Raw genomic sequence first — 17,365 nt, 5'->3', positions numbered from 1 at the left:
TCAATATGAATTACATTTCTCTTACCTGTTTTCAGTTTCCAAGCTACTGTTTATTCACATTATTAATGTTACCAGGCTTGTAGAAGTTTTGCTACTTTTTGGATGTTTTTCCTCGTCAGGCTGTATTCCAGTCTTCTCTGATTAGTAGAGACCTACCATCGTGAATGACAGGCCAGTAACTTCAACAGGCTCAACATGTAAAGCCAACTGAAATGTAACTTTATGTCTGGAAGTCTTTTCGCCCCTTTCCTAATTAATAGTCTGCTCAGCTCAGTCAGCTCTGTGATAAAAGCCCCGTAAAAGCTCCCGCTCATATTAGTGAGTGCCATTTATGTTGAACGCAACGTTATGTAACAGGCTTGGTGGAGATAATTGTTTTATTGGCTCGTTATCTGATTATGACTTGTCATTCACGCTGTCATCACTTCAGTTGGTTTAAAACAAATGAGTCAAGTGTGAACTGGTGAGCTTTCGAGCTGCTGGAAGCCGTCTGTTTTCTGTTATGCTAAGCTAAGCTAACCATTTGCTGGCTGTAGCTTCAAATCGAGCAGATAGTAAGAATGTTATTAAACACATTTCCAACAATGTCAAACTTAACATTTAATTCTTACTGCTTGCATTTGAAACAAACTTGAAGCAACTCGTGATGCCACATACTTGAAGAGTCCTGAATTGACACAAAGTAAGTTGTCCTGTGTGAAAAGGTTTTAGGGTGAACCGGCTGGTCAAAAGTCAAATCTCCAATCAACTCAGAGTCAAGATATGTTCCACATCAGACTTGAGCCTAGGGGCTAGATTTAGCAAGAATCTCATAGTGAGGTCAACCTGAATAAATAACATTTCATTCCACCTGACAAACTTATCTCTCAAAAGCTTTAGGCAACCGCTCTTTTCGAATAGGAATCAATGGGAAATCAAATATTCTCTTTCCTGCTGGGAGTCAGTAGCAGTTGAGATGCACTTTTTGTCCAGCTTTGACTTTTGCAAACAACCCTCTCTCCCTTCAAACAGGCGAGTCCAATAAAGACACATCCACTGGGACTCGCACCCTTTTGGGATGGCAAATCAAATGCGAACTCATAGGCATCCGAGGCAATTAAATCAAACATGAAGAGTCGTTCCACTGTGATAAGGGAAATCAAAGGCACTGGGCCAACTTCATTCAACTGAAGTGGGAGATTTAAAGGAGAGGAGGGGACAATGCTTGGAGGAGGTGGGGGATCAAAGACGTTTGAACTCAGTCAAAGTGAAAAAGATACTGTGTTCACCCTCGGAATCGAATAGGTTCAGAGCAAATCGGTTTTTAAAAAACAAATTCTTCACTTTGTTCAAGGCTGCACTTTGAAAATGCGAGGTAAAATGTCAGATTCATGAGTCATCCATAATAAAGTGGATAAAGATAGACATGGTGAAAAGAGACGAATAAGCATGTGTTCCTGCATGCATTCGTGCTGTATTTGATCTAGAAGTCAGTCTATTTAAATTTTTACCCCCCTTTTTTTCTTTACCCAGAATCCCTTGTGACTTCATCCCTCTCAACCACACAGAGCCTCATTAACAGGAAATCCTAGCGCTGAACTCCGCCAAGGAGATGCTAATTCTGGTACTAGCCCATCGAACCATGGCCGGCTGGTTGTGAGACACTAGCTTCGCGAGAGCGTGTGTGGCCTTTTAACAGCTCCGGTTTCAATCAATCACAACGCCCGACAAATGGAAACATGGACATAATAAACCAAGGGAACAAGATGAGAAGGTGTTTGTGTGCACCGGTGTGTGTCTCGTGTGTGGGCGGGTGGCGAAAGAGGGCAAGAGTGCAAAAAAAAGAAAAAAGAATAGAACGAAATAAAGTGAAACAGAGAAAGAGTGGCAGAAAGGAAAACAGAAAGAAAGGGAGAGAGAGAGAGAGCACAAGGGACCCGTACAGCATAACAATCCTGATTCTCTCCGCTTTCATTATGCAAACGCTCACTTCAAAGCCAGCCCCTCGTAGGCAGGAATAATGCATTCTATTTCATCTACCTGGGGTGGGACAGTGAACATTGAGGATGCACAGTTTGAATGCTACTCCCTGAGACCGTGCATCTCTCCCTGCCCCTCTTCTACAGCCACTCGCATGTGAACAAAAGACAGGGCTGCAGATGTGTAGAGGCAGACGCGTGTGCGAGAGCCCGTAAACCTCGGCAGCAAGAGCACAGGTATGCACGGATACCGGATTGAAACACGCAGATGCCTCCTTGTGCAGACAAAAACAAATACAAGCTTCTTTAATTTAAAGCTGACAAGGTGTGAAGTGATACAAGTAAAAGTGTTTGAGGGCTGATTGAATGAGCTGATGCACAAACACACAGAAGCATTAACACACGCACATAACCAGCTCTCCGCCATCCATCATGAGGACAGGTGTAAGTAACACCAAAGTGCGTTTGCGACAGAGCTGCTCCAGTGTGTGAGCTTGTGCGTGTGCGTGTGCTGCTGCTGAACAGTTAAGAACCCCCTGAGGTCAGCGCAGATGCGTAACCCTACACTCCCTTGTTGACGGAGCCTTCCACACATCCCCACTGTTTCATTTGGACTCGCTCCCGCTCCAGTGTTTCCACTGTGAGAGATCCAGACAATTTCACAGCTCATAGAAAAACCTGGTCTCACAATGATGGGAACTGCTGTGCGAACACTGACTTCTTTATATAAGACCCAAAATGAAATCCACACACATCGCTCGCTGGGTTTGTCATCTGCGAATCTGGACGACTCGCAAATCAAGTCTGCTCTTACAATCATGGGAACTAAAGTAGGAGCTGGCTGCTGTGTAATATCTGCACCTGCAAACAAGCCTGTTTCTGTCATTCATCACTGACTCAGGGGATAAACACCATAAGAGATGGATGCAATAAAATTATCACCTATGTAATATATGGCAAACCAATACAACAGCCCTGTTCTACTGCATCACTTTGTGATTCTAACATGTGAGTTATTTTACATTTTCAGAGACGCGTTGATTCAACTCGGTTCTGGTTTGTGAGGCCACAGATGAGCATTCAGATGATGACAGACAGGTTTTAAAGAAACTGTCAGTTGCCAAACTTATTTGAAGAACTTATTTATTTGACAACAAATGGGAAAATTATTTTGTTATCCAGACTGCCTGTTGTAAATACCCACTTTGTGGTTCAACCTCCCACACTTTCACCACCAACATTTCTGCTCCACTCAGTCTTACCTCCAAATTAAGTGGTCTAGACACTACAAGTGCTGGTCTGATTGTCTGACCAATCATGCTTCATACCCCATCAGGCATCTTTGTTGCAATCTTAGCAAGTACTTTGATGGCAGACCCAAGTTGTATAAAAAACACGATTGATTGAATAGAATTCATTTACGACTTCAGCTTTCGGACCCAAGTACTTTGTCCAAGACTCATTCAGACACATAAACTGTATAAAACATAGACATAGACAACGTAGCCTCGGTGACATCACCCGCAGGTTTCTTAAGAACCATCGTAAAACCCGGTGTGCTGCCTCTGGCTGTCACCATCTTGGCAGTGTCTGACTCCGCCTAACTCGTGGCAAATTAAAAAATAGGCAAAGAGGTGGAGCACAGACATCTTGGACAGTCTGTTATTTCAATTAAGCACACAGCAAGACTTATTATTTGTCCGATATTCGCTAAAAGGTGCCAACACCACAAGCGTGACCGAGAAGTCAAGTTTTACTGACTCGAATTAGCCGAGGTGAAGGTGGAGCCCAGCAGACAGATCACAGCTAGCTGTCACTCAAAGTGGCCACGCCCTTAATTATGCATAACTCATAAAAAGGTTGTAGGTGTCATAAATGGGTAAATTAACTATGGAAACAACAACTTTTCCTTGTACTGGACTGTAAGCATGTTTATTTCTGCAATAAAGTTGGGGATTGACTCAATTTTGGAGCCAAGTGGCCATTCAAGGACCTGCAGCATTATTCATCCCTGTAGGGTGGCTGCTTGCTTTTACCAAACCATGAATTATACAGTGTCTGCCTGTAAACTGGATCCTAAAGCATATAATTGCTCTCAAGTTCATTATTATTTCAGCCATTGCCAATCACAGCCAGTTACTGGAAGCCAAGATTTCAATTAGCCTGGTTCTAATCCACAGTAATTAAGTCGGCTGACCTTAACACCGGATCCCTCCTGTCAGACAGTCAGTCAGTCAGTCAGTCACTGGAGCTGTGTCTTTACAGAGCCAGGGGAGACAAGGAGACATGACTGACAAGACCCTGTGTGTGTGCGCGCCCGCACATGTGTTGGTGTGTGTGTGTAACTGACATTTGGACTGACAGTCTATCAGGGGCTATTAGCTATTCCCAGGTGGCCTCTTATTCATCCACAGCACAATGACTCCTCAGAGGAGAAGAAAGAGGCTAATCACTACATAAAGACTGACTGTCTTAGATCGAGGATACGTTTGTGTGTGCGTGTGTTTCCTGTATGTGTGTGTGTGTGCATGCATGAGCGGTTATGTTTTCGATAAAGCTAAAGATTAGACACGAGCAGATAGTTTCCATCAAGGGAAGCAAGAGAAATCAAAAATAGACGCAGAGACACACAACCAAGACACATGCCTGCATGTACACATGCACACACACACACACACACACACACACACACACACACACACACACACACGAACAAAGACAACCATGTGAGACAGGAAAAATTCTGGATGGATGAAGCGGAACAGCACAGAAGATGCAAAGAGTGGTCTGATGTGAATAATTTAGAGGTTGCTGTGTAGTGGACCTAAGAGTGTATGGAGAGATAGATAGAGACAGAAAGATCGAGAGAGAGAGAGAGGAAGACAGACGGAGGGAGAGAAAGGGAGGGGAAAAGATGGAAAGTGTATAAAAACACAGAGGAGGGGAGTGTAAGGCAGAGAAAGTACGAGGGAATGAACTTGGGGAGACGAAAAACCCAGACAGACGAGACAGATAGAGAAGAGAGTGGAGAGGAAGAACTGTAGACTATGTTATTACCTCAGAGAGACAAGAGAGAGGCAAAGAGAGAGAGAAATGAGATGGTAGGTAACAATAGGCTGAGCGTCCTTTCCCCACGAGCATGTACTGTAAAGGCAGACGATGTGATTATCCACACTCGAGCAGCTTCACTCACTAAGACACTCTTGAGCTTCAAACTACCGGTACATAATGTTCTCCTAATGGACTCCACTAACACTAACATCACTATCTGCATTAATGGACTCCTGCGAACACTAACAGAAACCATCTACTGCAGTGGACCCATGCTTACAGTTGCATATATAACTACATCTAAAGACGTATCCTTGAAAGGCTCAAATTATTCTGCATAAACTGTTTTTAAGTTGACAGAAAAATATCACTATTGACTCAACAAACACTTGATTTCGACTGGATTGTACCGTGACGGACTCAAGCCAGAGCTGCTACACCTACAGTTATACTCTTTAACTACAGACACTCTACTACTGCAGGATGCAAACATTGAAAAAGGTGATAATTTCCACAATATTCTGTCTCTAAAGTATTAGAATATTAGCTAATGCTAATATGCTTATGATATTTTGGTGAGAGAGTTTCTGACTTTATATTCTCAGGCAATATTTCAGTTTTTCTCAGGTAAATTTGTGAGTTTCATCGTGTTAATTTACCCATTGATAAGTGGCCATAGAAAACACATTTGTTTATTAAGACTGTATTTTTAAGTGGCTATGATTTATGTCCCAGAATTATGATATGTGATTTTCTTCTAAGCAATTAAATAAATGATGTTGGACAGCTGATTGGGAACATACAGTAGCTGGCGTGTTTGTTCACACTGACCTCGTAGCACACTTAATCTGGTGGAGGCAGTGATCTCTCCTGCAGAGTTGGAGGCGTGACATTCGTAAATAGCCTCATCTCTGGGGGTCCTCAGTGGCTGGATCCTCAGGACCGAGCCGGACCCATCGTCAAACTCTATTACCTGTTGAAAGGAAAAGACGTTTATCAGACAAAATGCGACAGAGAATATGTGATTCTGCAGTCCCTGCTCAACTCTACAGATCTTCAGAGTATCTCTTAGTTGCACTGTTTTCACCGCTCTTACTAGCATCATTTGCGGCCAGAGAAGCTTTTTTTTATTTTGCTGAAAAGCTCTAAAAGCCCACGGTGAACCTTCCCATCACGAAACATGAGACAGAGTGAGCAATTACGTGGTGATTTAGCAGCTAAAGAGCCAAATATTGCACTCAGGAGATGGTGGAGACCAAAGACGGAGCTAAAAGAGAGTGAATATTGATCTTACATTTGTCAGGTTGCCAAAAACACAACTCCAAAAAATTCTGCTCTGTAACTGCGGAATTTTTACATCAGCAACTGCTTGCAATTTCAACTTAAAAGCTGATATGTCAGTGTTGTGTTGACAGCTTGTTTCCACTGCCACCAAATGGTAAAAAAACCCAGCTACAGTGGGTTTAAAGAGACGCCCTCCTTAATTCATCCAGCTTTAAAATATGGCACTCTGCCACAGATACAGAAGCGGCAAGTTGATTAAATGTTAAGCTGACGCATTGGACTCTGACTGGTGTTACTGATTGATTTTGATTTTGCCTTCAACATCGCTTGCAGCTCAATGATAAACAGTGAAGGCCTTTTCCTAGTTTTTAATTGACTGTGGAAAGCTGAGGGGACTGAGTCTGCGGAGTATGTGAGCACTAGTCAGGTTTAATCCTTAGCCACAGGCATACCTGGACCTACAGTCTAGGATCAATCACTACACATTAAAATCAATTTCAGGTTGCAACAGATGAGCAATCCACTGGAACTTTTGCCTGAACAGAACAAATGAAGAGAATGGATAGTTAAAAATTAAAATTGTCTGTGATTATCTCTCTTAATTAGGATATGAAACAACTTTTTTTTAGAAATACTGGTTTGTACCTTTTAAATGCTCTTGCATAAGTTTAATACATGCATGTAAAGCATCTGAATTCTGAGAAGGTTTTCGTTGACTGAAATCCAATAAAAAGAAATCCCACAACAACTCCTGACCGACAGGACAGAAAGGAGAAATATACAGCAAGTAGTCTGAGTTTATATAGGGTGGATTAAAAATAAAATATCTCCCGGAGTGATTTAATCACAAATAGGAAGACAGCAAGATGAACTTAAACCTGGGAGGAAAGTCGGCTTATTAAAGTGGAAAAGCACCCTGAGCCCAGCTTGACACTGACTGTGGAGGAGAGCAGCTGGTTCAACATCTCCATCTAAGAGTGACTTGTGAGGTGGGAAAGTAAATCAAAGGTTAGAGCCTTCAGGAAACTAATAAGGTGATCATATGAGAATCTCATATACTGTAGCCCGAGGCATCATCTGACATATGGAAGAGCTGGGGCAGATAGCAATTCACACAGTTGGAGTACAAATGAAGAAAAGCAGGTAAACTGATCCAATCTTGAGTGCTACAATTTTGGCTTTATATACAAACTGGCAATACATGTTCATGTATTTATAAGCCTGCCTGTTTTATATATATTAATGAAGATTATTACAGATCCAGTAATACTCCTTTTCTCTCAACGAAAGTACCTATCAGCTGTGAGCTGGAGATCAGGTTGCAGATAAACCACTCGTAAAAGACGGGTGAGTTTGCTATTTTCCTGTGTTTGTACTTTTAAAACAGAAAACACAAATTTTATACTGTGATATTTAGATGTTTCTCTACAGCAAATGACATAATATAGCCAACAGCAAATAGAGATCGCCAGAAACTGTCAGCTCCCTGGCTATGTCCCTCCAGCCAGCTGGCACCTTATATAGGTTTTTGTAGTAAAAGGAGATGGCATAGTATTGATAACGCCTCATTCGTTCCTTGTCCGTGTCACACTTTCAACGTGAGCAACAGGATTGAAAATAGAAACAGGGCGTCGGGCTAAAAAAAGGATGCCGCGTCGTGTCGCACTGCAAAGAGTTGATTTTGTTACTGACGCTTGCTCGTGTCGCAGTTATGGTGTTAGATCAAAAAAAGCAACAAATCCTTACAAATGGAAAGCTAATGTTTGGCACAAAAAAAATACTTGCAGGAATAGTTTGACATTTAATATACAGCACAAGAGTATGAGAAGATTGTTAGCGCTCACTGTATCTGTCCGTTATCTCAATACAACACTAAAGCCAGGATACGCTTAGCATAGCTTGGCACAAAGACTAGAATAAGCAGTTAGCATAGCTCTGTCAAGAGGTAGAAATTACCAGCACCTTTATAGTTAGTAAAAGGTTACACCCTAGTTGTTAAGCAGTACAAAAAGAAAAGTGTAAAAATGACAAGTTTTGTGGTGGTTTTTCAAGGGGCTTGTGTGTTCGCTAGCTGTTTCCTCCTCCATGCTAGGCTAAGGCTAAAGTGACACCTAGCTCCACATCCAGATCCCGTAGATAAACACTAGAGCGGTATTCACCACGATTAATTCACTGCCAATTCATATTTTGTCTAACGTTAGATCATTGATCCACTAACATTAGCTGTGTCCGCTCTACAGCTACTGGTAATGTTACGAGTTACACCTGTGTTTGGCAATCAAAAATGTCTGCTGTGACAAAGGAAATAAAATCCTGTTTTTTTGCAGAAACCACTGGTTGAAACTCTGCGGCTGCTCAGTTGTGGGATGCTAACTTAGTCCCAGTTCCAGTTTACTGCATGTCAGCATGAGAAGAAGCCAGTATTGTTATAAAAAAGACACAAAGTGACACTTCCTTCATTAGTATCATACCTCAAATCTCTGGTTGCTGACTTTTTTGCCTTTCTTGTTCCAGACAATCTTGGGCTGTGGATCCCCTGTGGCCTGGCACACGAAGGAGGCCACTCCCCCCTGGACTCCTGTTTGGTCTTCTGGGGTTCTCGTAAATCTGGGGGGTGCTGCGTGGAAAGATGTTTACACAAGTTAAGTTCAAGTTCGTTTGTGTGTACTCTACGTGTGTGTGTGTGCACATGTCAATACCCACTTGACTGATGATTGTATAATGCTCTTAATATGACAACCATTCACACCACCATCACCACTACACGGCAAAACAGTTTCACACATTCTTCCACATTTTCTCTAATGGATTATAGTGTTTTTTCTAAATGCACTTAAGTACCAGACATCCACTTAAAATACTACTGTAATTTATCATTCACACATCTGTAACACTTATGTCTGAGAGTGTGTGAAAGGGGGATGCCAGATGTGTGTGTGTGTGTGTGTGTGTGTGTGTGTTTAGTTTAAGTGAAAAAGAGGAAGCACAATGCTGCAGTCACATGGAAGGTTATCAAAAATCCAGAATAAAATAATCAGAATGAACACTGTGGCTGATTTTGTGTGTGTGTGTGTGTGTGTGTGTGTGACGATTCTTGGATTACAAATGGACCTATATCTCTCTTTCAGCGTAGTCGTGCATGTTGGTGGCTTTGTGTCTGTGTGTGCGCCTTTTTTTTCTGTACATGTGTGTGCATGTTCCACCATGTTTTCCCCACTGTCCCTGTACCACCAAAGAAGCTTAATATTTCTGTGCCATAAAGGATTTATGAAGACTTACTCCTGACATGACCACTAAAGCCCCTCATTCCGGGGACGCCAACAATATCATAACCACAGCCTCCGCTGGATTGTGACATCACGACATCAAAAAGATTCGGCACGTCAGTCACGGCACGTCACCGCCAGCTCGCCTAATGGCATTCCAGCCAAACCAGAAAATCCCTACTTAAGGGCTTACCGCCAACCGCCCTGACAAAGGGAGAGAAATTGCTTTTTGCTGTTTAAAAAGGAGGGAGGGAGAGAGGGAGAAAAGCTAAGCTTTTCAGAGAAGGAGAGAAAGAAGAGAGAGAGAGAGCGCTGAAAGAGCGGGGATAGCTGAACAGAAGAGCGAGCGAGATAAAGGGAGTGAGTGAGAGAGACAGATGGAGAGCAGAATGGGTAAGGAAGAGAAAGCATGAACGGCAGATGAGGAGGGAGAGAGGAAGATGAGCGCAGGAGGTGGATACGAGGGAGAGAGCGCCAGAGAGAGAGAGAAAGAGAGACACAGAGAGAGGGTGAGATAAAGAGAGTGAGAGCAAGCGAGAACGAGCCAGATGTACTGGCAAACATGGTCTGAGAGCCCCAAGCTGCCCAGTCACCTCTACACCTCACTGGCTTACAGCCAAATCTACCTCAATGACTGAATAGAACAGTGTGTGTGTGTGTATGTGTGTGTGTGAGAGAGAGTGTGTGTGTGCGTTGTGTGTGTGTGAGCATTTTTGTGTGCGCTTACTTTCACCCTTGTATCTGCCTGTTTAGGTAGATCTACACAAACTTTGCACACACAGGAGAGTTTGCTTGAGTTGATCAACTGATTATTATCAGCAAAAAATGTAATAAAAAAATAATAGCTGATTGATAAATGATTTATTTGCAGATATTCTCTGTTTTTACACTGTAAGTTTAATATTTTCGGGGGCTTTGGACAATGGGTTGTACAAAAGAAGCAATCTGAAGATGTCATGGACTCTGGGACACTGGGATGTTGATTTTTGTTTCACTACTTCCTGACATTTTGCATACGCAACTCATCAATTAATCACAGGCAGATTAATAAAATCACCTGCGAAATAAAACAATGGTCAGTCGCCGCCGTGATATTTACTGCGAATCGTCGCATGCACCACAGTTGCTACACGCATGCCATCATACTGTACGTGTGTGTGACGAGCGAGCAAATGTGCGTGCGCCCATCTGAGAGAGAAAGAGTGAGAGAAAAAGAGAGATGGAAACAGAAAGAATGAGGAGCGGGAGAATCGCTCTCTTAATCCTCTTGCTAATCTCTCCCCCACAAAACAAATGAAAAGTGTAAAGCCAGCGGAGCCATACTAAAAGGCACGGTAGATCTTTCAATTGCTTTTTTATCTTTCCCTACGTTCTCTTCATCTATCTCGCCCTGATCCCTCATTCATATATCTCCTCTTTAATTGTCTTAACTTCCTTCTTTCTCATATTTTGCCCCTCTATCTCTCTACCAGTCTCCCTTTTTTTGCATCACTTCTTCCCCCCCCGACCCCCTTCACAGCTGCTCTCCTTGCTGCCCCTTTCATCCTCCTCCTTGTTACTCTTTCTCCATCTCCTCCCTCCATCTCTGGGGTGTTACATAAGTCTTCCTGTCACATTGACTGACTTAATGAGGAAGAGGGGAGGGGGGGATGCAGCCGTATGCTCCACACTTCTCCCGTATTTTCTCTCCTCCCCTCTCTTTATCGGCGCTCATCCTTATTCTCTTTTCCCCTCTTCACCGCTTTTCCCTCCAAATTCCTCCTCTCACCCCCTTTTCAATCTTCCACCCTCTCCTCCATTATCTTATCTATCTAAATCTTTTGCCAAGATCATCAAGGTTTTTTTTTTTAGGAGGATTAAGCGTTGACAAGAAAAAACGGGGGCCCAAGCTCAAAGGAGGACTTCAATATTTGTAGGGAGGGAAGGTTGATTGTGCAGGTTTATTATTTCAACCAAAATAAAATAAAAAAATAAGAAAAAGAAGGAGAAGAACTTGTTCTAGTGAGGCACTTTGCAGCAGTCACAGGCTTAGGTGCCCGTGCATGTCTCCAGGCGTTCTCTCGCAGCCCTCGTCTTTTCCCTCAATATGACCTAAGATGGAAGTGAGGGGAAGCTACAGAGTGGGTCCACGGAGAGAGATTTAGATGGAATTAGACAGTGGCAATCTTCCCCCTCTTGGTGTGTGTGTGTGTGTGCGGTGGATGGAGGGTGGCCTACATAAAGGTCGCTATACAGTGGGATCTGATCTACACAACAGATGGCAGGGATTACAAAGTCAGCCCCCCCTCCCCGGACCACTTTCGAGTCACTGCTGAAGACGTGTGATAAACTTTGATTCCAGGATTTTTGGTATTTAAAATCAAAGGGATAACACCGACTGCATTTGGGTGGCAGGGAACACTTCTAATTTTGTGATCTTTCACAGATACGACACTGTTTTTGGATAAAGCCCTCCTTAAATTAACCTGCAAAACCTTATCAGGATGATGGAGGTTGACAAGAGTCGGAGGAAAGACAAATAGCAAGACTAAATGAAGCTAGTGACACTTTGTAGGAGACTAGAGGGACATACTGTAGCTGACAGATGCTGTCTTAACCTAGAGGGACACAGCGAGGGAGATCGAGTTTGTAAGAACAGATGCTGGCACAAACCTTCAGGGAGTATGATTTACGAATGTAGAGTATTAAGATTGGAAAATAGTATAAATGCAAGAGTGGAAAGAACATATTTGGGAGGATGAACAGGCAGAACTAACCACGGGAGATGCACAACTCAGGATGTAAAAGTAGAGTTTTAAAAGTGATAAATAAGGGAATCATACATTTTTATCACACTGAAATTTTTGGGTTTAGCGACACGTAATGAGTGGAATATGTGTTTTATTGTGCTTAATCTGAACTCCCACAGTTCTTTGCAAAATTTGAAATAATGCAATTTACGTGCCCTCAGGCCTCATCTTGTGTGTCCTCAATCGCTAAGCTGATCTGATGCGAAAAAGCATAAAGCAGACAGGCCTGTCCAAACAGAGCAAATCAGCAAAAAGCAATGGGCTCAGCAGCACGAAATTGACCCGCTCTCTCTGATTTTGCAGGTATGACAGTTACAAATTGGAAAAGAGGTGCTCTGAGATGCTGGATTACCGACAATAAGTATAAAATCACAGATAAGAAATTGGAATGACTAAGCTTTGGTGTAGTGTTAGCTAAAAGGGAGCAGACGGGGAAGCCCAGATGCTAACAGTAGCTAATCCTGCATGTGGCTTTTTCTGCTCACAGGTAGAATAGTGGATCATCCTTCAGAGGAGGAAGAGGATACATTGTTATTGAACCTCCTGATCAGAAAGATATTATCCCTGTCGGACATGTTCACATTATCCCCAGTGTTTCTGAGTCTTTGTCGACACGTGTTCATGAGAATGAAGAGCCTTTGTGAGAAGTTTTGATCACATCTGAAAAGGCTCCTCTGGAGGTTGGCACAACTTGTCAAGCATATTAGCCCGCGCCTCACATTTTCCTCTGTATGTCTGTGTGTGTGTGTGTGTGTGTGTGTGCATGTCGATAGTTAGGCATGTAATGAGTAGTCACAGTGCTTGCCAGGGAAAGATCCAGCTGCACAGTGTTGTACGTGGTGGTGGGCGGTTAGCCGATGACTCCCCAAATGAGAACTGAGGCAGGCTTGTCAGACAAGTTGAGGAACGACGCCAATATCGGGGCCTGAGCCAGGGCCGTGATAGTCAGCCTCGAGAGTGGGCGGGCAGCTGGCCAGAACCATAACTTAAAACACATTAACATCAAACCGACACATTAAGAGCAAATTATCAGCTGCTCACTTTCGTCCTGGAAATGAAATTGGATTGCCGGGGCCAATAAACATAGAGAGACAGCTATCTTCCCTCTGCAGTACACGTACGTGTTAATTGGAAAACATTTGCTAAAACGGGCCATTTCAACATCGAAATTTAATTATACGCAATTAAGCGCCGTAACCATTACATTAAAGATCACATTTTATTCAAGTTTCACAAAGTGTCCATCTATCTCTGCAGTGTCACAGCCATATCTGGAGTATTGGATTATTCATTTCAAAAACTCTTTTCTTCTCATATAAAACTTCTCTGTGTGCATATAAACCTGCAGTATTTAGGACGATGTCACCAAGCATCTCCCTGCAATATAATCTGATGCAATAGCAAAGGATAAAATGCACTTTTACTGCCAATAGTAATGTCCAATTAGCATGCCACTTACCCACCATGGCTGCCCTAGGGTCTGGCTAGTGCCGAGTTAATCAGGGTTAATTTGTTAGAAACACAAGGAGAGGAATTAATCAAACAGGGACGTCTTTTATGCACAGGTCATTAGAAACACATGGGCTACCCACTGGGTACACTCGACTCTACTGGGTCAGAGCTGGCATCCCATAAAGATGAACAGAGGGTTTTCTCAGTGCTGGTCACAGCGTATTAGTCACAGACCACTGCTTAGCAAAGTTAGAGCTAAGCTGATGCTATCCAGCCTTCTTCACAGACGGGTGAGCCTGCTAAGCTAATGCTAAGCTAACGCCGGTCAGATCCTGTTACTCACGGATGGGCGCACAGCTATGCTAGCTGCTAATAGCCTCACTGCTGTGCAGCACACTGAGAAGCTTCAGCAGGAGGACTGCAGGAGGACTTTCCTTCTCTGGGCCTCATCCACCCTCATTCATGGACTGACTTTCCCGATAACAATAGAGAAGTTATTAAGGGAGTCCAAAAGGTCACTGTGCTACAAGTGAGTATGACATCATTGATTTAAAGGTCTATTTATTAACAGTAAGCCCCTCCTAAAGCCAGCTCTGACAGTTTTAATTAGAACAGAACTGAGATTGGCATTTTAATTTTATGTGTATATACTGTAGGACTTCTGAAGATGCTTGTGACGCGACCCATCTCTGTCATCTTCTATGGAGAGGTATTTAAGGAAACATTTTAATTAGGGGTTTTATTTTTAAGGTTTCATGCCATATTCAGGATGAGGCACATCATCACCAGAGCTGAATTATAATACTACACTAATGATAAATGATTCCAGAACATATACCATGAATTATTTAGATAATGGAAATCAGTTTAGTCGATAAGTGGCATGTTAATTAAAAATAAGGAAATTAAAGGACAATTTCAGCACGATTGGCGTCATTTCTTGTATTGCTTACTCAACATCACTGTAGATTTGCAGCAATTTTGTTTGCTCTTAGTTTTTTTTCAACTAAAACTGTCTAATCATGCTAACACTCTCAATGTCTTCAGGGTAAAGAATGACCCCTTTATTAGTTTAACAGCAGAGAAAACATGCACTAATTTTTTATTTATTTATTTTTTCCCCGTGATGAAATTTGATGACATTTCCTGGTCGGACCCCAAGCACCATCAGAGTACAAATATTGTCTCTGTCCCTGATGCTCACACGCTATAGATCTTTCGTTTAATCGTTATCAAAAGTGTAAAAACAACACTTGACTGAATGGCTCTTTAGAAACCTATGAGTGACATCATGAAGACTGCATCCATTTTTATAGTCTATGTCGCTGAGGTATTCCTCTAGAGATATTTAAATGAACTTTCTATTCTGGTATATGCTAGGCAAAGTTCTGTATTTGTGGTCTTTGCTTGTAAAAAGCTGCTGAAAAGTCTTTTGAGATTTGACCAGTATGTTGGCCAGTGTAACGCTGGAGGCCTTTTGGTCATTTGATCATCATTTCCCAGCCCACAAGAGAAATCACCCAGTGCTTCCATCATGGTCTAAACTGCCAGAAGCAGATGTTGACATTTTGACATTTTGTACTGCGGTTATGGGCAATAATGTCAGCCCGGATCTTGCCTTTTTTTTTTTTTTGCGCTTTCAGTGAGTCAGGCAATACCAATCAATCACAGAAAAGAAACACAATCCATCTAAGAAACTAACTGATTCTGTTTCACACCCTTAACTAATCCCTGGGGCGGAAAACCTTTAACCTTTGTGACCCTGCCTCTTCATCTCATGCCAGCGAATCCCGACGCTACCTCATCCATCAGCAGCAAGGAGGCACGACGCTCGCACGAAACCAGATACTTATCGCAATCTAATCTCTTGTCTACTCTAAGCACTACACATGCTTGCATACATATACATATAAAACAGACAGCTACAAACATAATCACACGGAAACACACACTAAGCTCAAACTCGCTGATATGACCTGACTCACAAATCTTTGATACACATGTCCTGTATTACAGCTTCCCTGCCTCCTTATGTTCTTACCACAGAGAGGTCAAAAAGTCAGGTCAGTTTTGTGAACATGTCCCAAAATCACTCTCACCTACCGTACCTCATAGGGCATTACAATCTCCACAGCATACAACTCCATCTACTGTTTCCTCAGACCGTGTGGTTTCCTTGTAAAATATAAGAAATGCATCAGATATAAAGAAGAAGCTATACTTTATGTTGTTTTAATTAGCTGTGAATATACTAAAGTTGGAAAAGATGTAAACTGAAATCAAATCTTAAAACTGGACAAAAATACAGCATATCATGTGTTGTGGAAGAACATTGCTCTTTAGAGCAGCTCAGAGCCTTGAACTAAGAACCTGAGGGAAAGCTGAATGAAATACTTCCAGGTAACCAAAGACATCTCCTCTCTAAGCACTTGTGTGTTCAGTGCCTCGTTCAGGTGCACCCAAAGCAAGCGAAGTAGTGGTGCATTGTGGGAGATTGACCCAGCCACCTTTAAGATTCCAGTCAACCTCGCGGCTATGCAAGTGCAGGCAATATGGCCATACGTTGACAGGTCAATCCGTCAGCACGTGAGCGACCTAATGTGTCATGTGAAAAAAATGTTGTATATATATTTTACGTTTTACATCAAGCTTTGTGGAAAAGAGAAACAGCTTTCACAACATAAATAAGGTGATGCAAACTGAGACTAAAGAGTTTCACATTACCAGGAGCCTCCCTCGGCAGAATCCTAAACCACTCCTGCTCGCTTTCAAAAATGTACAGTCTGCTTACTAAAGCGCCAGGTTACAACTCAGCATCGCTGACAAAAAGAAGCTGTTTTGTTGTGTTCTGTTACACACACACACAACCACACACACAGACACACACACAAGAGGGTTTATTTCTGCTGGAATTTTTATTGTTACATCCAGTCTGCGATCGGAAGGACGACAGCTTGTTGGTTTTGGGGCAAACGTGGGTCAGCAGAGAGAACCCTGTTGTTTCATCGCTTCCCGTCGCCCTGACTGACATGCGGAGGGATGGGGTTTCTCACATGGGGCATCTCACTGCGTACATGAAGCAGTGGCCTAGTTTGCGACAGGATCAGGGCATTACTCTTAATCCACCAGATAGATGTCATATGCACGCACGCGCACACAAATACACCGAGAAACAAAAAAAAAAAATGGTGGCGAGAGAGGCGGGGAGATGGAGTAAAAAAAAAGAGGGCGATGGGAATTTGAAGAAACACGCGTTTACACGTGCAAAAGCTCAGCGCACTGCTTGCATTGTTGCACCAGCGCTCGTGTGCAGATTGCACATATGGTGCAGTGTCATGCAAGCTTTCCAACTATGCACAGGGGATGCTGCTCCATCTGATTGCATCTTAATACCCTCAGTCCACTAGTGTGTAACTTGTGTAGTGAGCATGTGTGCTGATGGTGTTTCTAAAGTTTGCTGAACAGCGATGCCGCTGTCCAGACATAAAGGAGTGGCCTCTTTCCTGTGAAACCCTGCGATGCTTAAAAGCCATTCCATTCATTTGGTGAAGATAAGCACAACTGA

At 42.7% G+C, this 17,365-nt stretch overlaps 1 protein-coding gene across 15 annotated transcripts in view; it reads right to left on the bottom strand.

Annotated features, from left to right (window-relative positions):
- Positions 1-17,365, bottom strand: part of ptprdb (protein tyrosine phosphatase receptor type Db) — a 158,274-nt gene that overhangs the window by 50,945 nt on the left and 89,964 nt on the right. For all 15 annotated transcript variants that reach the window (XM_084344997.1, XM_084344990.1, XM_084345001.1 and 12 more), the window contains 2 exons: positions 8,765-8,910; positions 5,841-5,982 (listed from right to left, as the gene is read on the bottom strand). In XM_084344997.1, coding sequence (XP_084201123.1) covers positions 5,841-5,982; positions 8,765-8,910 — 288 coding nt within the window. The remainder of the gene's footprint in view (positions 1-5,840; positions 5,983-8,764; positions 8,911-17,365) is intronic.

The sequence above is a fragment of the Pagrus pagrus genome (genome assembly GCF_965226575.1).
Source record: "Pagrus pagrus genome assembly, chromosome: 2".
Lineage (NCBI taxonomy): Eukaryota > Metazoa > Chordata > Actinopteri > Spariformes > Sparidae > Pagrus > Pagrus pagrus.
This window is presented reverse-complemented; position numbering and strand designations above follow the sequence as displayed.